General features: G+C 40.6%; 1 protein-coding gene across 2 annotated transcripts in view; it reads left to right on the forward strand.

The window, feature by feature from the left end:
* POLR3B (RNA polymerase III subunit B) overlaps nt 1-24,016 on the forward strand; it is a 110,426-nt gene that overhangs the window by 4,461 nt on the left and 81,949 nt on the right. Inside the window, exons 3-9 of one of the 2 annotated variants that reach the window (XM_028121624.2) lie at nt 2,681-2,737; nt 2,927-2,991; nt 5,710-5,785; nt 8,432-8,532; nt 16,849-16,940; nt 18,401-18,518; nt 20,178-20,286. In XM_028121624.2, coding sequence (XP_027977425.1) covers nt 2,681-2,737; nt 2,927-2,991; nt 5,710-5,785; nt 8,432-8,532; nt 16,849-16,940; nt 18,401-18,518; nt 20,178-20,286 — 618 coding nt within the window. Of the gene's footprint in view, nt 1-2,680; nt 2,738-2,926; nt 2,992-5,709; nt 5,786-8,431; nt 8,533-16,848; nt 16,941-18,400; nt 18,519-20,177; nt 20,287-24,016 lie in introns of those variants that run through there. The other variant, XM_028121625.2, reaches the window with a different exon arrangement.

A 24,016-nucleotide genomic window follows, 5' to 3' on the forward strand; every position in this document is an offset into this window, starting at 1 on the left:
CTGGTTGGGAGAGTGGTCATCTAATTTTAGAGATAGGATGTAGTATATGCAGTAACGAAGTGGGGTTGGCAAAAGAGTGATGCCACAGGTGGTCAGAGAAGGTCTCCCAGACGAGGTGAGATGTAAACCCCATCTTGGGAGGACAGGATTTAAGTAGGCTGAAAGGTCTAATGCAGAGAGCTCGCCATGATAGAAGCACTTAAGGGGAGCCTCCACAGCGTCTGTAAGAACGGTGACCAGTCTGGCTGGAATGGATGAGTGGATCGTCACAGGAACTGCTGAATATAAGATTAGTAGAGGGCTTCAGTTCACTTTTAAAGAGCATAAGCTGAGACGTAGGGGGAACCACAGTGATCGATCACTTGACACCCATTAGGATGGCAGTAATCAAAGAGAAAGGTAATAAACAAATGTTGATGAGGATGTGGGGAAACTAGAACCCTACTGGTGGGAATGTAAAATACTGCAACTGCTTTGGATAGCAGCCTGGCAGTTCCTCAGATGGCTAAACAGAGTTACCATATAATCCAGCAATTCTGCTCCTACTTACTCAAGAGAAATGAAAACACATGTCCCACAAAACTTGTACACACATGTTCATAATAGCCAAAAAGTAAAAACAACCCAAATGGCCATCAACTGGCAGATGGATGAATAAAATCTGGGATATCCATACAGTGGTTCTGCAGTGGATTATTATTTGGCAATAAGAAGAAATCAAGTGCTGATGCATACTACAATGTGGATGGATGTTGAAAGCATGCTAAGTGAAAGCATGGAGACTTTGAAAAATCAGTAGAGGCTTATCTGACTTAGTTTTGTGTTGTAGGCAGAAGGGAGAATGCTGGGTGTGGTTCTGGGGAGGCTGGGCCAGATTGCTGGCCAGATTTGAAAGCCATGTTAAGGATGTTGGCTTTTCTTCTAACAGCAATAGGAAGCTGTTAAAGAGGTTTTAAGAAGAGTGACCAAGAAAGAAATAAAATGGCAATAAGGTCAAGGGAAGGGAAAGGTTTTGTTTTGTTTTGTTTTTTAAGGAAGTGTATAAAAGCAGAGGAGAAAGGGTGGTATTTATGATTCAAGAAAGAGGAGACAAATGATGGCACATGGTCCAAGAAGAGAGTGAGAATTCAGTAGAGACCTAAGACTTTGGTCATTTCATTCATTCATTCATTCATTCATTCACTCAAAGTTGGGATTCTCCTTTACTCAGACCACCTTGAAATATATTTGCCTAAGAATAAACGTATAAAGATTTTAATACATAACTGAAGACGGAAACGTAAAGCTTATGAGGCTGCCACCGCTGTTGGCCAACAGACTCAAGACTCAGTTCTTAGGCTGGGATGACAACAGTGAAGAGGGACAAATGTAAATCCCTGCACTTGCTTTTGTACAAATACCAAATTGGCTGTGTTTGACTTAATAGCATTGTTTTGTGAAGATAAGCATGACCTTTTGAGTTTTAGTTGATAAGTCAGTAACATGGCCTTGATTTTTTTTTTTTTTTTTTAAATAAATGGTGGTGATGTGGTATCCAGAATGAGGGAGGCAGTAGCCCCATTGTATGCTGGTCAGACTGTCGAGAACCTTGTCAGTGAGTTCAGGGTGCCCGTAATAGGAGGAACATTGGCCAACTGAAGCACGCCCAGGAGCAGGCCATCTGCTGCTGAAGGAAGGGTCTGGAAGGCATGCATGTGAGACATAGTTGAATAGGTCATCCTGAATGTGACAACATGAAGGAGAGTTATAAATAAACGGACTAAGAGCAGGCCTTTCTCTCCAGAAGGACAGTTAAGTCCAAGAGGTGGAAACTGGAGGAAGGTAGACATCAGATCAGTATATAAGGTTGAATTTTTTTTCCCCTGTAATTAGGACTGCTTCTAAATGGGATGGTTGTTTTGTAAGCCAGTGAGATCCAAATAAGGAAGTGTAATTAAAGCAAAGGCTCTGATTATGTGTTAGGAATGTTCTAGTAGTGCTGAACCCATTGTGCTTGAAAATTAATATTTAAAAAAAGAACACATACAGGCCTTCTAAATTCTAACACTTTGGAGTCTGTGTTATTGTTTCAGTGTTTTCCATAGCACAGCACACTATGTGCACGGTTGTCTTTGACTTCTGAGATGAAAGGGAAGTCTCTGCTGGCTGGTATCTGCTCTTAGGTTCCATGAGTTTCACCTGCCTTTCAATTTCAAATGCAGTGATTTTCAATTTTCTTAATAAAGATCCTCATTTTTCCCCCCTTGGTCTTCTATAAGTGATCTGAGTTTCGAAATTACCCGGATAGGGAAAGACAGAAAAGAAAACAGGCGTTTTTGAGGGTTGAAGAAACAATGCTTAATTGCTGTATTTTGTTTCTTGGATTTTTGTAAATTGAAAGTATGCAGAGAAAATCTTGCCTCATTTGTTAGCTTATGGGGAGTCATTAGGTATGTTCAAATACCCCTATCTTGAATTCCAAGGGTCGGATTGATTCTCAAGGAGGAAAATTTGAGGGTGTATTAGGATGGAGTAGAAGTGGAATGAGGACACATAAATGTAAAGTTCTACTAAGTGATATTGTGGATTTTTTTTTTCTCACTTTGGTTTTGAGAAAAATATGAAGGTTCCCTGTGGTTAGAGTCTATGACATAGTATGCTGTGTTGTTGCTAACCTACTTTCTATTTTTTGTCTGTTTAGGTGAAAGGCCTTGTGAAACAGCATATAGATTCATTCAACTATTTCATTAACGTGGAGGTAAGCAGCAGGGCTTGGAAGCAGAGAGGGGCGCCTGGCGGGCTCAGTGAGTAGAGCAGGTGATTTGATCTTGGGGTCGTGAGTTTGAGCCCCACGTTGAGTGTGGAGCCTACTTAAAAAATAAAAAAGTAGAGAGACGAGAACTGATGGAAGCCAGAGATGTTCCTAATGGTCCTCTTTCCCCTGCAGATAAAGAAGATAATGAAAGCCAACGAAAAGGTCACAAGCGATGCCGACCCCATGTGGTACCTGAAGTAAGGAATCAGCTACTATTGATTTGCTGCTTTGATTACGTCTAACGTTTTTTAAAGTGAATGTGGTTGTTACCAAAACTCTATCAAAATAACTGTCTTTATCTGGTTCATAAGAAAATTATTCACTTTTTAATTGGTAAACTAATTATAACGTGCTATGCGTGAGAAGTACTGAAACTATTAGGTTAAAACATTTTTTAGAACAATTTTAAACTTAGAGAAAAATTACCAAAATAGTATGGAGAGTTCCATATTATCCTTCACCCAGCCTGTGCTAATATTAACATCTTACATAACCAAGCTACAATTAGCAGACCCAGGCAGTTAGCACTGATACAATACTGTCAACTACTCAGCATGTCTCGTTTCAAGCTTTCCCACTCATGTCTTTTTTTCTGGCCCAGGATTCAATCCAGAGCCCGACATGATGATTAGTTCTCATGTCTCTTTAGCTTCCCCCAGCCTGTGACAGTTCCTCATACTTTCTTCGTCTTTTATCACCTTGACACTTTTGAAGAATTCTGATCCATTGTTTTGTAGGACGTCCTTTGATTTGGGTTTGTATGAGGTTTGCTCATGATTCAGTTGGCTTACGCATTTTTGGCACAGAATGTTTTGTGCCATTTTCCCTGCATTGTGTCGGGGGTTACAGGTGTCAGTATATTCTACTCTTGGTGGTTTTACCTTTGTTCACTTGATTAAGGTGGTATATGCAGGTTTTGTCCAGTGTAATTTACTATTTTTCTTCTTGTAATAAGTGTCTTCCGGGGAGATCCTTTGATACTATGCACATAGCTTACCCACTAATTTTAGCATCAAGGATGGTTCTTATAACAATTACTGCTGTGTGTTTACCACTTGGTGAGGCTTTCTTGCCATCATTCCTTATACGTTAGTACTGGAATTCTATTGGAAGGAAGAACTTTTTCTTCCCTTTATCTCTTTAATTTTATTTATATTGTAAACTTGTATATTTTAATCTATGGGTCATAATCCAATAGTGTCATTTTACTGGTCAAATTGTCCTTGCTTTGGCCATTGGAGAGTCTTCGAGTTGACTGCTGTGTCCTTTCAGCACACCCCAGTTAATTTTCAAGCACTACTTTCTGGTGCCATGGGATGTGGTTGATCTGTTTTTTTTCCCTGCGTCAGCCTGGAATCAGCCATTTCCCAGGGAGCCCTAGTCCCCTTTTCTGGACAATAGTGTTTAAAAACCAAGATAGGGATACTAAAGCCTTGGTAGATGGAGCAAGGAAACATGTGTTTCTATATACTAACATGCATGCATACATCGGGATTTCCATATGCTATCCATTTTTATATAAAAAACCAGCATACTGATACCTCCTATTTCAGGCCAGCTCCACAGGACTCATTCTAACTGACCTCTTTCCTTATTTGTAAGTTCTATCCCTAAAATGAGAAACCTGGCTCTCATTATCCATACTATTTGTACCTATTTATTCAGTCCTAGAGTATACATAGTTTCAGAATTGCTAATTGATAACTTCTGTGAGAATAAAATTTACTAAATAGAGTACAATATCTGTATATTGCTTTTTTTGTCTTTATCTCTACAGCATCCGAGCAAAATACCGTTTCCACAGTTACTCAGACTCGTTTCCTTTCCCACCTTCTGAGTGCAGTCACATTACTCATTTGTAAGGCTGTGGTGTTTGTATTCCATTTTGGGTCCCCTTCTGCGTCCTGGTCGATTTTAGTTATGCATTTGCTTTTTGAGTGTGTGAAACGTGATTGTAAGAGTTAGACCTATAGAAAAAAGTATTTTCAGGAAGTTGTCACTCCCCTCCGGAGTCTTTCCACCCTGTTGCCAGACACTCCCAGTAGGTCACCAGTCTCATTAGTTTCTGCTTTCTTCCTGTTTCTTTTGCCATAATGAGCACATAGAGATGGTCCCTGATTTACAGTGGTTCAACTTAACAAGTTTTCAACTTTACGATGGTGTGAAAACTAGACCCAATTCGGTAGAAGCTGTACTTTGAATTTTGAATTTTGAATTTTTCCCAGGCTAGCAATATGCAGCACAATCCTCTTGTGATCTTGGGCAGTGTGGCCACAGCTCCCGCCCGCCCCGCGGTCACGAGGGTCAACAGCTGACACCTAATCATTCTGTTTTCCACTTTCTGTACAGTATTCAATGAATTGCATGAGGTAGTTAATACTGTATTTTCAAGTAGGCTCTGTGTTAAATGATTTTCCCCAACTATAAGCTAATGTAATTATTCTGAGCACATTTACAGTAGGCCGGGCTAAGCTCTGATGGTTGGTAGGTTAGGTATATTAAATGAATTTTTGACTTAATAGTCTTTTCAACTGACAATGGGTTTACTGGGCTGTAGCCCCGCTGTAAGTCAAGGAAGAGCTGTATTTTTTCCCCCTTACAACCTCTTCTTTCTTACACGAATAATAGCTCTTTTCATTAAATATTACCTTTAGAGAGCTATCTTTCCAGTATCTTTAAAAAGAGATTTATAGTAATTTCTTAAAAAAGACTTTGATAGTATTTTTCCTCCTTGGCAGAGCTCTATGTACTATCACGTCAAGAAGATCTCAAATTACAATTTTTAACTTGTTTGTCATTCTTAGCAAGGTAAGTATTTGTCAAAGTATAATCCTTGTATTTGGGAGGAAAATAGCTTGTTTGTTTATATGTTCTTTGAAATGGTATAATTGGTCATGGAATAATTTGTTTTTCAGGTATCTTAATATCTATGTGGGGCTTCCTGATGTTGAAGAAAGTTTCAATGTAACTAGACCAGTATCGCCTCATGAGGTAATTATCTGCCTTACCATAATTGAATTTGTTTGCCTTAACTCAAAGAGTCTTTGCCCTTAATATATGCTCTTAGAATGATTTAAAAACAGGGGAAGAATATCTCCTATGAGGCAAAGATAACCAAAATAAATTAGCATTTATATAATAACTGTATAGAGAAACAGTTCAGCACGATTTAGTTTGTCATTGAATCCTAGTTAATGTGTGCTGTTACATAACTGTGTCCTGTCTGCGTCCTTGCTTCTGAGCTTTCGAGCAGCCCTCCCTTCACCCTTGCCCCAGCCAGCCACTTGTGCCTAGGACCGTGTGCTGTGCTTTTGCAGAGGTTACTGAGCACATTTTTTGAGGGTCAGCAGGCATTGTTTTAGGCAGAGGAGACCAAGGGCAGGGCTCAGAGTCTGTTAGAAGAGATGGATGGGAAGAAAATTTGAATACCAGGATTTTAGCAGAGCTGCAGACAAAGGGTTATAGAACAGGCTTGTTTATTGGCTTTTAACACATTCTAGATTCCTCTGAAAATTCTTCCACTTAGTGTCCATAATTTGGAATTGATTTAGGAAAAAAATGATTTTTGTAGATTTATGTAGTTTGTGTTAACGTAAAGCTGAAATGTTAAGCAGTTAGGGAAAATGGCAGAGGAACCTTTCTTTACTAAACAATAAGTTGTTAGAATGTTAGGGTTGTTGTCTGAGCGATGTTAGATGGGAAGCATGATCATGGAACCAAACATTTCACTCAGCTAAATGTTGGTGTTACTTAATCACGGAGCATCGAGTGTCAGTTGAACATGTATTTTGTGCCTCAGCATTGAGAGAGACAAAAGAAATGAGACCCTTTCCTTCCTCAAGGAGTTCATACTCTGTGGTGAGAGTAAAATAACAGAGCACATGAAACAGACACCAGGGGTTGCTCGCTGAAATGCCTGGAAGGGTGAGGTAGGCCCGGGAAGGGAAGTTGTGTTGAGTAGGAAGTGGCGAGGTTTGGAATGTTGGAAAGTGTATGCACCACTTTCACTTTTGCCACTTCCCCAGTCCGTTTTGCTGGAGTTTTCCAATTTTTTAAGAACTAGGCACCAATTAGCAATTTCCAAGTCATCTTCTGAATTATCTTACCAAGTGTAGAGTAGAGAGAAGACAAAGTATTTTGAGGTAGTTCGAGAAGCCTGAGGCCACAGTTGTCATAATCATTCTTCCTGATGTTGGAGAAAACACATGGGCATTATTTCAGCTAGGGTGAGAGGGCACGAAGATGTCTTGGAGGGATTTTGATCCTTGGAGAGACGGGGAGAGTGGGAGAGCAGGTGGGTGGGCAGTCAGGGGACCCATGGTAGGAGTGGCAGGTGCTGGCCCTGCAGATCCCCCAGCACAGCCCCACTCCTGTGATGACAGAGAGGCGGAGGGGGACCAGGGGCCCTTATGGGGTAGTTTGGGGCCTATGAAAAGGGTCCCCACTTTTACCACCTCTGTCAAATTTCATTTCCATTTGAAGGAGAGGAGTTTGTTGAAACACACAAATATTTGCCCATCATGGGCATTACATTAGTTTTTTTTAATAAAAATGAGATAAATACTCTGTACCAGGCATTATTCTAAAAATACATATTTATACTCTTAGGAATTAAAATTATTCTCATTCCCTCTTTACATACGATGAGACCAAGGTGCAGAAGAGTTATTCAAAACTTAAGCAGTAGAGCCAGGATTTGAGCCCAGGCGGCAGGGTGCACGCTCTGAACCTCCATGCCACGTCACCTTTGGTGTGGCCAGAAGGTGGAGGCTCAATCTAATTAAGTATAAAATAAGCAATTTTCATTCATCATTAATAGAGATATCTAATATTTTAAGATCCCAGGCACTGGGAAAGAAAGAAAAAGTTTAAATCTGTCTTTGGTTCAGTTGAAGGCAGAGGATTCCGTCCCATGAATTGCATGGTCAATGTTCAGAGAAATTCTCTTTTTGAGAATGCGAGCCACCTGATGACCATCAATAAAACAGGAGGTCATCAAGATTTTGGTGGGGTTTGCCGTGTTTGATCATGACTCAAGTAAGGGCATCCTTTAGCGAGTCATCGCCTCACTAAAGCACACACCAGTAGTTTCTAAAGTTCCCCAACTGATGCATAAATTGTTAATAGGATGTGTTGAATGATTTGTGCTATAGGATACCGCTTGTGAGGGAACTTTGTGATAGAGTTAGTTTATTTGGAGAATAAAAGGAATTATAGTTTAAATTTTTTAGTTTGTGTATGTGTATACTTTAGGTATTATACTGGCTGTTAGCTTTTCCAATAAGGTAACCACATTGATTACTTTCCATGGACCCAGTTTTCAAGGAACAATCTAATTGCTTCGAAGATGGGAGCAGACCGGGGATGGCATCAGGTAGCGAGAAGATAGTCAGTACCAGAGTTACTGTGTCGTTTCTGGGCTGGCCGGGGCAGAGATGGCCTGGGGGTGTCTGGGTCAGTGGCTGGCATTCCCCACATGGAGAAGGCAGGCTTGTCACTCCCGGGGCCCTTACAACAGCAGCTGGAACAGCTCAGTTCAGTGTGGACTATACTTCTACCAGGAATGGAGCTCTTGGAGGCTTCAGGACCCTTTCTTTCCCAGGCAGGAGGAGCAGTGACTGTCTGGTTGTCTTTCAGTGCCGTTTGCGGGACATGACGTACTCTGCCCCCATCACAGTGGATATTGAATATACCCGAGGCAGCCAGAGGATCATCCGGAACGCCTTACCCATTGGCAGGTGGGAAATGATGTCCGAGCTGGAGCCACACTGCCTGCATCCTAGTCTTGTGGGGTGACTTGAGCAAGCACTACAGTCCCCTTTGCCCCATTTCCTCACCCAAAAAATGTGGGAAACGGTGCCTACTTCATGGGAGTCTTTCTGGGGACCCCGTGAGTTGGCCCAGGAAGCACTCAGAGCAGTGGCCAGCACACCGCAGCGGTGGTGCTGCTTTTTCCTTGTGAAATCTTTTCTGTAAAGCTAAGGAAAATGCTGCCGTTTCCTCCCGAAATCCCAGCTGTTAGGGAAACATTAGGTAAGATAGCATTTCAGCGAACTCTCCTGGGCTAGTCTTCTTGGTGGATTCCTGTGTATTTTAAGTTTGACTTTTCTTGGAAGTTGAACTGTTTCCAGTGTAGCGATATGTAAGGGAGAAGTTACTTATTTGCCTGGAACAGGTTTGGAAATGATAGATCGCATCAGCGCGCATTGTTGCAGTCTGCTTTTCCTAGTTAGGAAAATATACTGACTCGCCTGTCGAAATGGACAAAACCCACAATATTGTGAATCTGCTAATGGTGTTGGACTTTAAACTTAGTGCGAACAGTTCCTGCCCAAGTGTTTTTACCCTCCCTTCAAAAGTGCTAAGAGCTTAACAAATACCCATTGGTTCAGCAAATATGCACCAGTTGCCTGTCACTTGTCCTGCACTGTGCTGGGTACTCGGGTCAGCAGAAGGTATTTAGACACAACTAAGTTGGCTGTGTTCATCCCCAGCTGCCAGGGAAGGCAGGCTTAAGTAACTATGGTACCACTTGGTAAGTGCTGTGATGGAGAGGTCCAGAGGGACGTGGAAACACACGGGGTTAACAGATCCTTCCCTACAGTCTCCCGAAGGAGGGGGCTGTGTGTATCGCTCCTGTCCTCACTCTTCAGTCAGGAAAGTAAGTTGGGATAGATATTAGAATATTAATCTTTGTTTCAGCAGGACTGTTTATCAGTGTTCAGATCTTTCTTTCTCACATATGGACCATAGTCGTGTCCAGTTAAATCTTGGATCATTAATAATTTCCCACATTGAATTTTGTGAAGGGCAGACTGGAAAGACAGGCACAAAGCATCACGGTACAATTTAGGGTTTACATCCTGGTTCAGAGGAGGCAGGAAGGGCGTGCACGTAACCAGTAACTGGGGAATACCCGCTGTGTGCCGGACTCTGGGAGAGGTGATTGCATTCACTGCACTCATGCAGGTGACCTTTGTGGATCAGAGTGCTTGCACGTACCACGCACTAGCCACATTATACATGACCTCATGTAAAGGTTGTGGGTTGTGGGGTTTTTTTGTTTTTGTTTTTGTTTTTTGAGCGAGAAAGATTTCAGTTTAGTCCAGGTAATATTCCTGCTTGGTAACAAATCAAATAGTACATGAGAGCACTTGAGATACAAAGCAACAGCCTCCCCTGCTCCTCACCCCAGTCCCGTTGGGATCTTGTGACCATGTCTCTTACTCTGGTGGTTATTGCATCTGTGACTTTAAAGTGCTATGTATATACCTCTATTTCTTGGTATATCAACTTTAGACACTATTTATTAAAAACTCTGAATTTCTGGTTTTGTCTGAAAATCTCCCCATGTGGACCTCATTCTGCATGATGCCCTAACAGAATGCACCATTTAGGTGCCAGTTCTCTCTCCGCAATTTGCACTGCCCTCCCCCCCCCGCCATCCCTCCTTCATTGCAGGTGGGCCCCTGTCTGTCCAGTCATCCTTCCCTGTTTGGTAAGCGGCCTGCTCTTCTCTCTGGATTTTAAATCTTCTCTTTGTCTTCGATGATTGTATCTGGACTATGGTGTATTTTGAAGTGGCTTTCTTTTTATTTATGCTGTGTAGATATGATTGGATATGTGTGGATTAGATATGTGTGGGTTAATGGCTTTCCTACATTTTTGGAAGTCCACGGCCACCATCTTTTTGAATAGGACTCCTTGCCGCTTGTATTTTTTTCCATCTAGAATCTGATTAGATGAATATGAGACCTTTTCACTCTGTCTTTTCCATGTCTCTTAAACTTTGTCATATATTTCCTTCTCTTTGTCTTTCTGACATACAGTCTCAACAGTTTTTTCCGCTTTCCTTTACAGCTCAATAATTCCGTCTGCACCCAGGGGCAAATCTATTATTCAGCCTATTCATAGATTTTTAAATTATTTTCACATGTAGTTTTGCATAGTTCTTAAAATTGCCTGGTAAGTCTTGACAGTCTCTGTTCCTCACACTTTGTTCATCGTGGTATTTCTACATACCGAATGGCAGTCCCTTTGCTTACCGTGGGTGCAGAGTTGCTGCAATTTCTTTTTTTTTTTTAATTTTTTTATTGTTATGTTACTCACCATACATTACATCATTAGTTCTTGGTGTAGTGTTCCATGATTCATTGTTTGTGCATAACACCCAGTGCTCCACGCAGAACGTGCCCTCCTTAATACCCATCACCAGGCTAACCCATCCCCCCACCCCCCTCCCCTCTAGAACCCTCAGTTTGTTTTTCAGAGTCCATCGTCTCTCATGGTTCATCTCCCCCTCCGACTTACTCCCCTTCATTCTTCCCCTCCTGCTATCTTCTTCTTTTTCTTTTTTCTCAACGTATATTGCATTATTTGTTTCAGAGGTACAGATCTGTGATTCAACAGTCTTGCACAATTCACAGCGCTCACCATAGCACATACCCTCCCCAATGTCTATCACCCACCTACCCCATCCCTCCCACCCCCCACCACTCCAGCAACCCTCAGTTTGTTTCCTGAGATTAAGAATTCCTCATTATCAGTGAGGTCATATGATACATGTCTTTCTCTGATTGACTTATTTCACTCAGCATAACACCCTCCAGTTCCATCCATGTCGTTGCAAATGGCAAGATCTCATTCCTTTTGATGGCTGCATAATATTCCATTGTGTATATATACCACATCTTCTTTATCCATTCATCTGTCGATGGACATCTTGGCTCTTTCCAGAGTTTGGCTATTGTGGACATTGCTGCTATAAACATCGGGGTGCACGTACCCCTTCGGATCCCTACATTTGTATCTTTGTGGTAATTACCCAGTAGTGCAATTGCTGGATCGTATGGTAGCTCTATTTTCAACTGTTTGAGGAACCTCCATACTGTTTTCCAGAGTGGCTGCACCAGCTTGCATTCCCACCAACAGTGTAGGAGGGTTCCCCTTTCTCCACATCCGCGCCGACATCTGTCGTTTCCTGACTTGTTCATTTTAGCCATTCTGACTGGTGTGAGGTGGTATCTCATTGAGGTTGTGATTTGGATTTCCCTGATGCCGAGCGATGTTGAGCACTTTTTCATGTGTCTGTTGGCCATTTGGGTGTCTTCTTTGGAAAAATGTCTGTTCATGTCTTCTGCCCATTTCTTGATTGGATTATTCTTTGGGTGTTGAGTTTGATAAGTTCTTTGTAGATTTTGGATACTAGCCCTTTATCTGATGTGTCATTTGCAAATATTTTCTCCCATTCTGTCGGTTGTCTTTTGGTTTTGTGGACTGTTTCTTTTGCTGTGCAAAAGCTTTTTATCTTGATGAAATCCCAATAGTTCATTTTTGCCCTTGCTTCCCTTGCCTTTGGCAATGTTTCTAGAAAGAAGTTGCTGCGGCTGAGGTCGAAGAGGTTGCTACCTGTGTTCTCCTTTAGGGTTTTGATGGACTCCTGTCTCATGTTTAGGTCTTTCAACCATTTTGAGTCTATTTTTGTGTGTGGTGTAAGGAAATGGTCCAGTTTCATTCTTCTGCATGTGGCTGTCCAGTTTTCCCAACACCATTTGTTGAAGAGACTGTCTTTTTGCCATTGGACATTCTTTCCTGCTTTGTGAAAGATGAGTTGACCATAGAGTTGAGGGTCCATTTCTGGGCTCTCTATTCTGTTCCATTGATCTATGTGTCTGTTTTTGTGCCAGTACCATACTGTCTTGATGATGACAGCTTTGTAATAGAGCTGGAAGTCTGGAATTGTGATGCCACCAGCTTTGCTTTTCTTTTTCAACATTCCTCTGGCTATTCGGGCTCTCTTCTGGTTCCATACAAATTTTAGGATTATTTGTTCCATTTCTTTGAAAAAAGCGGATGGTATTTTGATGGGGATTGCATTGAATGCATAGATTGCTCTAGGTAGCATTGACATCTTCACAATGTTTGTTCTTCCAATCCATGAGCATGGAATGTTTTTCCATTTCTTTGTGTCTTCTCCAGTTTCTTTCATGAGTATTTTATAGTTTTCTGAGTACAGATACTTTGCCTCTTTGGTTAAATTTATTCCTAGGTATCTTATGGTTTTGGGTGCAATTGTGAATGGGATCGACTCCTTGATTTGTCTCTCTTCTGTCTTGTTGGTGTATAGGAATGCCACTGATTTCTGTGCATTGATTTTATATCCTGCTACTTTACTGAATTCCTGTATGAGTTCTAGCAGTTTTGGGGTGGAGTCTTTTGGGTTTTCCACATACAGTATCATATCATCTGCAAAGAGTGAGAGTTTGACTTCCTCTTTGCCGATTTGGATGCCTTTGATTTCTTTTTGTTGTCTGATTGCTGTGGCTAGGACTTCTAATACTACGTTGAATAGCAATGGTGAGAGTGGACATCCCTGCCGCGTTCCTGACCTTAGGGGAAAATCTCTCAGCTTTTCCCCATTGAGAATGATATTGGCTGTAGGTTTTTCATAGATGGCTTTTATGATATTGAGGTATGTACCCTCTATCCCTATACTCTGAAGAGTTTTGATCAAGAAAGGATGCTGTACTTTGTCAAATGCTTTCTCTGCATCTATTGAGAGGATCATATGATTCTTGTTCTTTCTTTTGTTAATGTATTGTATCACGTTGATTGATTTGCGGATGTTGAACCAGCCTTGCAGCCCAGGGATAAATCCCACTTGGTCGTGGTGAATAATCCTTTTAATGTACTGTTGGACCCTATTGGCTAGTATTTTGGTGAGAATTTTTGTATCCATGTTCATCAAGGATATTGGTCTGTAGTTCTCCTTTTTGATGGGGTCTTTGTCTGGTTTTGGGATCAAGGTAATGGTGGCCTCATAAAACGAGTTTGGAAGTTTTCCTTCCATTTCTATTTTTTGGAACAGTTTCAGGAGAATAGGTATTAATTCTTCTTTAAATGTCTGATAGAATTCCCCTGGGAAGCCATCTGGCCCTGGGCTTTTGTTTGTTGGGAGATTTTTGATGACTGCTTCAATTTCCTTAGTGGTTATAGGTCTGCTCAGGTTTTCTATTTCTTCCTGGTTCAATTTTGGTAGTTGATACATCTCTAGGAATGCACCCATTTCTTCCAGGTTATCTAATTTGCTGGCATAGAGTTGCTCATAATATGTTCTTATAATTGTTTGTATTTCTTTGGTGTTAGTTGTGGTCTCTCCTCTTTCATTCATGATTTTGTTGATTTGGGTCATTTCTCTTTTCTTTTTGATAAGGCTGGCCAGGGGTTTATCAATCTTGTTAATTCTTTCAAAGAACCAGCTCTTAGTTTCGTTGATCTGTTCTACTGTTCTTTTGGTTTCTAGTTCATTGATTTCTGCTCTGATCTTTATTATTTCTCTTCTCCTGCTGGGTTTATGCTTTATTTGCTGTTCTTTCTCCAGCTCCTTTAGGTGTAGGGTTAGGTTGTGTATTTGAGACCTTTCTTGTTTCTTGAGAAAGGCTTGTATTGCTATATATTTTCCTCTTAGGACTGCCTTTGCTGCATCCCAAAGATTTTGAACAGTTGTGTTTTCATTTTCATTGGTTTCCATGAATTTTTTTAATTCTTCTTTAATTTCCTGGTTGACCCATTCATTCTTTAGTAGGATGCTCTTTAGCCTCCGTGTATTTGAGTTCTTTCCAACTTTCCTCCTGTGATTGAGTTCTAGTTTCAAAGCATTGTGGTCTGAAAATATGCAGGGAATAATCCCAATCTTTTGGTACCGGTTGAGACCTGATTTGTGACCTAGGATGTGATCGATTCTGGAGAATGTTCCATGGGCACTAGAGAAGAATGTATTCCGTTGCTTTGGGATGGAATGTTCTGAATATGGCTGTGAAGTCCATTTGGTCCAGTGTGTCATTTAAAATCTTTATTTCCTTGTTGATCTTTTGCTTAGACGATCTGTCCATTTCAGTCAGGGGGGTGTTAAAGTCCCCCACTATTATTGTATTGCTGTCAATGTGTTTCTTTGCTTTTGTTAATTGCCTTATATAATTGGCTGCTCCCATGTTCCTGGCATAGATATTTACAATTGTTAGATCTTCTTGTTGGATAGACCCTTTAAGTAGGATATAGTGTCCTTCCTCATCTCTTATTACAGTCTTTGGTTTAAAATCTAATTTGTCTGATATAAGGATTGCCACCCCAGCTTTCTCTTGGTGTCCATTAGTATGGTAAATGGTTTTCCACCCCCTCACTTTCAATCTGGGGGTGTCTTTGGGTCTAAAATGAGTCTCTTGCAGACAGCATATTGATGGGTCTTGTTTTTTAATCCAGTCTGATAGCCTGTGTCTTTTGATTGGGGCATTTAGCCCATTTACATTCAGGGTAACTATTGAAAGGTATGAATTTAGTGCCATTGTATTGCCTGTAAGGTGACTGTTACTATATATTGTCTCTGTTCCTTTCTGATCTGTGCTGCTTTTTGTCTCTCTCTTTGCTTAGAGGACCCCTTGCAATATTTCTTGGAGGGCTGGTTTCGTGTTTGCAAATTCCTTTAGTTTTTGTTGGTCCTGGAAGCTTTTTATCTCTCCTTCAATTTTCAGTGAGAGCCTAGCTGGATATAATATTCTTGGCTGCATATTTTTCTCGTTTAGTGCTCTGAAGATATCATGCCAGTCCTTTCTGGCCTGCCAGGTCTCTGTGGATAGGTCTGTTGCCAATCTAATATTTCTACCATTGTAGGTTACATATCTCTTCTCCCGAGCTGCTTTCAGGATTTTCTCTTTGTCTCTGAGACTCGTAAGTTTTACTCTTAGATGTCAGGGTGTTGACCTATTTTTATTGATTTTGAGAGGGGTTCTCTGTGCCTCCTGGATTTTGATGCCTGTTTCCTTCCTCACATTAGGGAAGTTCCCTGCTATTATTTGCTCCAATATACCTTCTGCTCCTCTCTCTCTTTCTTCTTCTTCTGGGATCCCAGTTATTCTAATGTTGTTTCGTCTTATCATGTCGCTTATCTCTCGAATTCTGCCCTCGTGATCCTGTAGTGTTTCTCTCTCTCTTTCTCAGCCTCTTTATTTTCCATCATTTGGTCTTCTATATTGCTGATTCTCTCTTCTGCCTCATTTATCCTAGCAGTTAGTGCCCCCATTTTTTATTGCACCTCATTAATAGCCTTTTTGATTTCGACTTGGTTAGATGTTAGTTCTTTTATTTCTCCAGAAAGGGTTTCTCTAATAACTTCCACGCTTTTTTCAAGCCCAGCTAGTATCTTTAAAGTCATGATTCCGAACCCTAGGTCCGACATCGTACTAATGTCTGTATTGAGTTAGGTCCCTGGCTGACGGTACTATCTCTTGTTCTTTTTGCTGAGGTGATTTTTTTCGTCTTGTCATTTTGTGCAGAGAACAGATGAATGAGAGAACAAAATGCTAACAGGTTAACAACGTCCACAGCAAATATACTCTATACAAATCAGAAAAGACCTTCCAGTAAGTGGTCGCTTCTCTGTTCAGAGAGTTGTTGCTACTCTCCTCTTTGATCTCCTGTTGAGTTCGTAGGTGTTCAGAATGGTTTGATCCCTATTCAGCTGAATTCCGGAGACCAGACGAAATCCAGGTCTCCTACTCCTCCGCCATCTTGCTCCGCCCCTTCCCTGCAATTTCTGATTATTACCAAAGTCTGTCTCCAAAGTTTAAGGAAACATTTGAGTTTTTATTCTCTGAACTAGAAGAGCCACGTACCTAAGGAAGTGCTTCATTTCACTTGGCTCTCAACGTAACTGCCACTTGTCTGCCTGAGGGGGGCGCCTGCGTGGCTCAGTCGTTAAGCATCTGCCTACGGCTCAGGTCATAGTCCCAGGGTCCTGGGATCGAGCCCCGCATCGGGCTCCCTGCTTCACGGGAAGGCTGCTTCTCTCTCTCCCACTCCCCCTGCTTGTGTTCCCTCTCTCGCTGTGTCTCTTTCTGTCAAATAAATAAAATCTTTAAAAAATAAATAAAAATAAAATGTCCAAGAGGAATGCAGACTCCTTGGTGATGTGTACAGGGCACATTTCCTCCTCTTTTCACCTCTTTTGCTCAGTGACCATCTTTATGTAATTCTTTTCTTTTCTTTTTTTTTTTCAACAGAATGCCCATAATGCTGCGTAGTTCAAACTGTGTTCTTACGGGGAAGACGCCAGCAGAATTTGCCAAACTGAATGAATGTCCTTTAGATCCAGGTATGTGTGATTCCTAAGATTTTCGCCCCCCACCTCTTGCCTTTTTTGGGCCTTTCTTTTGCTGTTGCTGTTGCTTTAATTCTCAAAAACAATACCAGCCTTTCTGCTTTATAATGAACTTGGATAAAACTGTTCACAGAACATGGGGCTCGTGGATGGTACAGTCAGTTATGCCTCTGACTCTTGATTTCAGCTTCAGCTCAGTTCGTGATCTCCGGGTCATGAGATTGAGTCCTGCTTTGGGCTCCACCCTCAGCGAAGACTCTGCTTAAGATTCTCTCTCTCTCTCTCTCTCTCTCTCTCTCTCTCTCTCTCTCTCTCTCTCTCTCTCTCTCTCTCTCTCTCTCTCTCTCCCCCCCCCCGCCTTTCCCTCTCCCTCTCTACTCCCCTTCTGCCCCTGCCCAGCTGGCTCACACCTGTGCACTCTCTAAGAAAAAAAAAAAGTTCACAGAACATCCAGAAATTTGGCTCCAACTTTATTCTTTTAGTCTCTATTTCTAAAAGATGTATTGTTCCCTCTCTTATTTAGGGTTTAAAACTTTAACACTCCAAGATGTGATTTATTGTTATGTTTTGTCAGACTTCTCTCTGTCTCTTTGCTCAGTGGTTTCTTTTGCTATGCTTAGAAGCTCAAGAATATCTTACAAAGCTACTTGGTTAGCTGGTCAGAAGAAATTCAAGTAGCTCACTTCAGGCTGTTTTAAATGCAGTAAAGGGGCAAAAACCAAAAGTCTTTCATTTAAATTTTTAAAAATTATATGTTTGTACCTAGTTCTAGGCAGTTTATTTTGTAAAGATTCAGTTAATTTGTAGTTGTTTTCATCTATTCCTCTAAAGTTGCATTGATAGAGAATCACAGAAGGTTTTGGAAAGAGGTTCACAAAGGACATGACTTTGTTAGACTGTAACAAAATGTTCCATAAGTCAAATATATTGCTTGTTCTTGTTTATATTGTAAAAGTAAAATGAAGTCTCACTTTATCTCACTCTGAATTGTGTGCAAAAAAAGGTTATATGATAATATTTAAGGGTTTTGTTCAGTATGGCATACTTACGAAACCTAATCTTAGTCTACCATCGTCCCTGATTTGTTAGAAAACTTAGGGCAATTTTGAGTTTATATTGAAGATTGTTGGTTATTTCTATGCTTAAGAAATTTGAAGACTAATTTAGTTAATATATTTTTTTCATTTGCCTCTTGTGTATGTCAGGTGCTGGTCATATGTACACCAGTAAGATCTGTTCCCTAGAAGTTTAGTTTCTTGTGGCTCATTTGTATAAAATCATGTGCTGACTGTCATCAATTCATGAAACAGTATCAGCAAACCCCTTCTAATTGAGTGTTGGTCAGCACCGTGGAGCAATGGAAGAGAGGTCTCTAAATCAGGAGGTCACTGTCATTACTAAGTCACACTGTCAGAAGAACAGGCGGTGAACCTTTTCTTGCTTCCTTTGGGCAGGTGGCTACTTCATTGTCAAAGGAGTAGAAAAAGTTATTCTTATCCAAGAGCAGCTGTCTAAGAACAGGATCATCGTGGAGGCTGACAGGAAAGGGGCGGTTGGTGCTTCGGTTACCAGGTACGGAAAGCAGAGATGGTGTTAAGAAACATTGATAATTCTATTAATATCAGATGACTGTCTTTCAATACAGAGGTAGTGAGTTATTTCTGATAACAGGCAGCAAAATATTGATCTGTTTAACGATTCAGTTTATTGTGTAACACTGGAAGCATAGAGTATTGATCTACAATATTTAGCAATGAAAGTGTGAGACATTGGTTGCAAGGCCACTAGCTCTTTTATTCAAGTTGAATTTTGGTGCATTAAAGGAATGTTGAAAAAAAAAATGAGACCACTCCTTACTTTTTTGTGTTTGTTTTTAGGCTTTGACCATTTTAACCATGTATTCCTACATTGATATGATCAGAGATTATTTTTTACTCAATATTTAATGAATTCTCTCATGGCCTTAACATCTAATTGTTAGTTTTCTTGACCAGTCTCTTTCACAGTACACTCATTTTTCTCCAACAGCATCTCTTGTCTCCTGTAATTTCTTTTCTCTGATTTATTATCATACATAATTTGAAATTTATAAATTAATAAGTTCTGGGAATAAGACAATCGTAGAATAATGAAGATGTCAATATGCAGTAGAGTTTGTCTTCTGACCTCTAATAAATTGTACAACTCAGACTTCTTAAATTTTTCTTTCTGATGGGGGGGGGTAGGTGGCTAACAATAATGGCCATTTATTGAGCAGTTACTAGGAGCCAGGCAGTATATCAGGTGCTCTGCATTATTTGGCACCTCAGCCCTCCAAGATAAGTGGTGTTATCTCTGTTTCACTGCTGAGTAACAGGCCGTGGGCTCAAGGTCCTACTGATCAGAAGAGGTGGCCAGCATTTGGACCCAGAGCTAATAATTCTGTGACTCCTGTCTTCCTACTGTACACAACTTTCAGAGCCAGGGAATTGGGCTTTGAATCCCAGAGTAGTTGTTTGGTAGTTACGAGGCACTTGGATGGGCAGTTACCTTCTCTAAGCACTGGTTTCCTCCTGTGTGATCTGGAGACCCTGCTTCGAGTAAGCGTTAGTGTGTAGACGATCAGAGCCAGTATAAGATCATGTAGCAGAGTGCACGTGGTGTCTAGAGGTGATCAGTGTGTGTTCCTGTTGAGGCTGGCTATGCCTGGAAATGTTTTTAAATCTATTAGGAACTTCATAGCTGATAAGGTACCAATAAAAGGAGATTCCGTAGTTTCTTTTGGCTTCACTGTATAGTAAGAGTGATGATGTGTTTTATTGGGTTATTAATTTAAACAGTATATAAATTCATTTCTTCATCATTTTTTCATTATGGTGTAGACTCATTGTGAGGTTTTTCTTTTGAAGTGCATAAAATTGATCATGAATATACCTCACACCGAATCAAAGCAATTCAGGTGGAATCAAAGTGAAGTAGGTCAAAATAAATTGGTGAGTGTCACTCATTCACCCACAAAACTTCCACCGTATTCTCAAAGCTAAAGAAACGTGTGTCGTGTTTTTAAATACTCATAGAAGTGGCAGGGAAGCTAGGAAAGGAGTTGGGCACCTTTAAAAGGCATCTGTTAGGAAGGACCTTACTGATCATTATCAGTTGCTGAACCTTATTGATCGATGATCATTGCTGTTGCATGCTACTGGCTTGAAACCAAGCGGGGACGAAGTTTAACCAACTTATGTTTCCTTGTAGCTCCACCCATGAGAAAAAAAGCAGAACCAATATGGCTGTGAAACAGGGACGGTTTTATTTGAGGCATAACACTTTGTCAGAAGATATTCCCATTGTCATCATATTTAAGGTAAGGCTGCAGGTACCTACTGAAAATTATAAGAAGTCTTGTCTGCTTTATTTTCATATGTCATTAGAAATTTGGAGGATAAAGATCTCTAGGAATAGAAAGATTTGTGGCATACATAGGTTGTCAGGTACGTAATATATTTTAAATTGAAAGCTACTAAGATCAGGGTTCACGTGTTTTCAAAAATACTGTTTTTAACAGCTATGCAATAAAAAATCCTAAGGTACAAAAGGATATATAGTGAGAAATAAGCCTTCCACTCACCAGGACCTGACCACATAGTTATCCTACCCAAGGACCCCACTGCTCCTGGTTCCTGGTGCATCTTCCTAAAGATAGTCTGCGCCTGTACAAGCACATGAGTCTGTAGCAGGTTTTATTCTGTTTTGTGTTTTACTTACATACATTGCACACCATTTTGCACTCGGCTTGTTTTCTTTTTTGTAACTTTCATCTTGGAGATCGTGTTATATTGTTAGTTCATACAGAGCTACCACAGTCTTTTTGACAAACTGTCCCATTATGGGTGTACTCTAGTTTACTTAATCGTTCCTCCACTGGGGATAGAGACACGTCTCTTGCTGTTACAGAACTGCTATAAGTAATATCTATCACGTTACACAGGGGCAAGGGTATCTGTAGGCAAATTAAATTCCTAGGAGTAGAATTTTCCAGGTCAAAGAATATGAACCAAGTTTGTTATTTTTTGTGGACTTCGGGAGTCTGGTGTATTTCTACATAAACATGAATCTTTAAAACTGATTTTTTTTTTTCAGCTTGTTTGTAAACTGGTGACTTAGAACCCAAAAGACATTTTCCCATAGAAATTATGTTTAAATGGTTCAGTCTTCTTAGATAATTGCATAGTGGCTCACCTATTCTGCTCTGAGACTTAAAGGTTACACATGTTTTAGGAGCACTTGAGTTGTAGTATTAGTCATTGAGCAAAATTTTAAAATAGCATTATATGATACAGTGGATCCTCAGTATTTGTGAATTCTGTATTTGCCAGTTCTCCTACTTGCTAAAATTTATTTGTGACCCTGAGATCATCACCTGTGGTGGTTTTGCTGTTATTCACAGACCCGCGTAGGCTCAGAGCAGGGAAAAATTTGAGTCCCCAAACTCTGCGTTCCCAGCTAAGGTCGAAGAAGGCCACACTCTACCTTCGTGTTTCTGCCCTCATGCTGTTAACAGGTGCCCTTTCTGCGATCTGCGTAGGGCCATGTTCTTTCACATTTTTGTGCTTTTTTGGCAGGATTTTGCTGTGTAAAATGGCCCCCACGCCGAGGCTGAAGTGCTGGCTAGTGTTTCTAAGTGCAGGAAGACAGTGATATGCCTTTTGGAGAAAATACATGTGTCAGATAAGCTCCGTTCAGGCATGAGTTACACGGCTGTTGTCCATGAGTTTATCACCTAAGGTGTCTGTAAGCAGAAACACACGTCAAACAAGGTTCTGTATGGATGGGTTGAAGGAAATGTAACCAGAGGCCCACAGGACATAACTGTATTTCCTGTGAGCAACACTTCCATGTTCTCCCAGTTTGTGGCAGCTCTGGAAAACACAACTGAGGATGCCCACACCTGACTGTGTATGGGTCAGGAGTCAATCTTGCCGACGAGACTGATTGAAACAAAGAGCTCAGTTTATTTGGGTCAATACTGAAGAGAGTGGGGACTTGGGACAATGTTAGAGGTTAACACTCTTTTCTCATTTAGTTTCACTTCAGAGTTAAATATTCCTGCTCAGCGGTTGTTAGGATCGTTGAAGCATCTGGGGTGGAGGTAACTAAGGTGGTTAGAAAGTAAAGACATTTGGTATACGCGTCAGAGGAGTAAGAGAGAAGGACTTGAACTTGTCCTGTAGGAGTTGTGACCTGGCGACAGGACAGGAGTGGGGGAGACAGGCCTCTTCGTGTCAGGCTAGTGTTGGGCCCAGGAAGGGGGTTGTGGGTTGTTCATAGGTAGTTCTTTAACTCAGGAATCAACTGCATTCTGAATGCAATTACACAAAGAAGGTTGTAGGAGATTTTTTTTTTTTTTAAGATTATTTATTTATTTGAGAGAGAGCACAATACAGGGGATGTGGCCTTGATACCAGGACCCTGGGATCATGACGTGAGCCAAAGTCAGACGCTTAACTGAGCCATGCAAGCATCCCTGTAGCAGATTTTTTTCATGTTTAGTGCAAATTAATATACTTTTAAGTTCTCTAAATGAGATGTTGTCATTTTCTTTTTAGGATGATGAAGATGAGCATAATAGCAGTACCATTTATATCAGCTGGGGGATGGGAAGCTGGAGAGAATTCTTAAATGTACTTTTTATTACCTCCCTTCAGGGTTTATATTTTTAAATCACAGAAGTAATTTTTGCTTTTCTTGTTGGGATCCCACAGACCCCAATGCAGTGCCTTTAGTGTTGTTTTGCAGATAAAGAGAATTTCATCTAACTGTGTAAAATTACATCTCCAGTAGAGGGCAGTGGGTTCCCATGCATCCAAAAGACTTCCATGGATGTTTTAGAGGCTTAAAGAAGCTTAGGACTGCTTTCCTTAGACCAGAAATTATAAATTAATTATAATGCACATAGTCTTACATCACTTAACATGGAAAATATATCACTAGACACATGGACACATTAAGATCAGAAAACCTCTATCAAATACTTTTTTGGCTAGGTAACAAAATTTTGATAACAGTTTTTTCTGTCAAATTTAATATTATGTTGCATATGTACACATGTGTTTATAGCCAGCTTAAATCCATTTTAGAATGGGGTTATTGATTAACAATATGCACTTTTATATAGCCTGTAGTTGAGATTTCAGATTTTTCCTTTTCTGGTTATAAAACAGTCCTTGAATTGTACAAATTTAGAAAGCCACTGAGAAGTAGAACTAGATTTTTGGGCCTGTTTTTTCCAGACCCTTTTTGCTTTGGTAATATGCACATCGATATTTTTTTTTCCCCACTGAACAGTGAATTGTGAATAGCTTTCCATATCTATAAATACGGATCTTCATCACTATTTTTAGCAGGTGTCGTACAGGAATTACCCGTGGGTGGTGTAATCTGGTTAACCAATTTCCTGTAGGGGGACATTTAGGTGTCCTTTTTCCCCCAAGTTTTCACTCTGATACACAACCCTGGATCATCTTCTACATACATATTTGTGCATATTGCTGAGTATTTTGTGAGACTTAATTCCTGGGAGTGGAATTAAGACGTTTTTTTTAAAAAACTTGGGCATGTTGCCTAAATTCTAAATTTTCTCATGAAACCTAACCATTGCATGCTGGTCAGCAGTGTATAAGAATGAAAACAACTATTTGAATTTTTTCAGTTTAAATAAACAAAGTGCATTGGTCAGAGATAGTCCCGTTTTGCAGTCTCCCGCTAGAGGGATGTTTTTCTAGCCTGATGGAACCTTGTCTGATAACTTCTACGAAGACTTTTCCATCTGGGGAGCAGCACAGAATATGGGAGCTCTTATTAGCATCAGGCAAATCTAGGCCAAATTCCAGTTTCTCCACTTGTTAGCTGTGTGACCTCAGGCAGATTTCCCAGTCTCCCTCCATCTCGGATAACTCCCCTGTAAAGTGAAAATTTTCACCTGAGAGGGTTGTCCTGAAGAGCAAAGGAAGGGATAGTGTATTTTTTGAAAAGTGGACGGCCTAGAAGGAAGATTCTGTTTCTTTCGCCTTTGCTCTGCCTCCACATTCGGTGTC

The sequence above is a fragment of the Eumetopias jubatus genome, unplaced genomic scaffold (assembly GCF_037043125.1).
Source record: "Eumetopias jubatus isolate StellerSeaLion01/CBP00866 unplaced genomic scaffold, mEumJub1_p1.0 scaffold_8, whole genome shotgun sequence".
Lineage (NCBI taxonomy): Eukaryota > Metazoa > Chordata > Mammalia > Carnivora > Otariidae > Eumetopias > Eumetopias jubatus.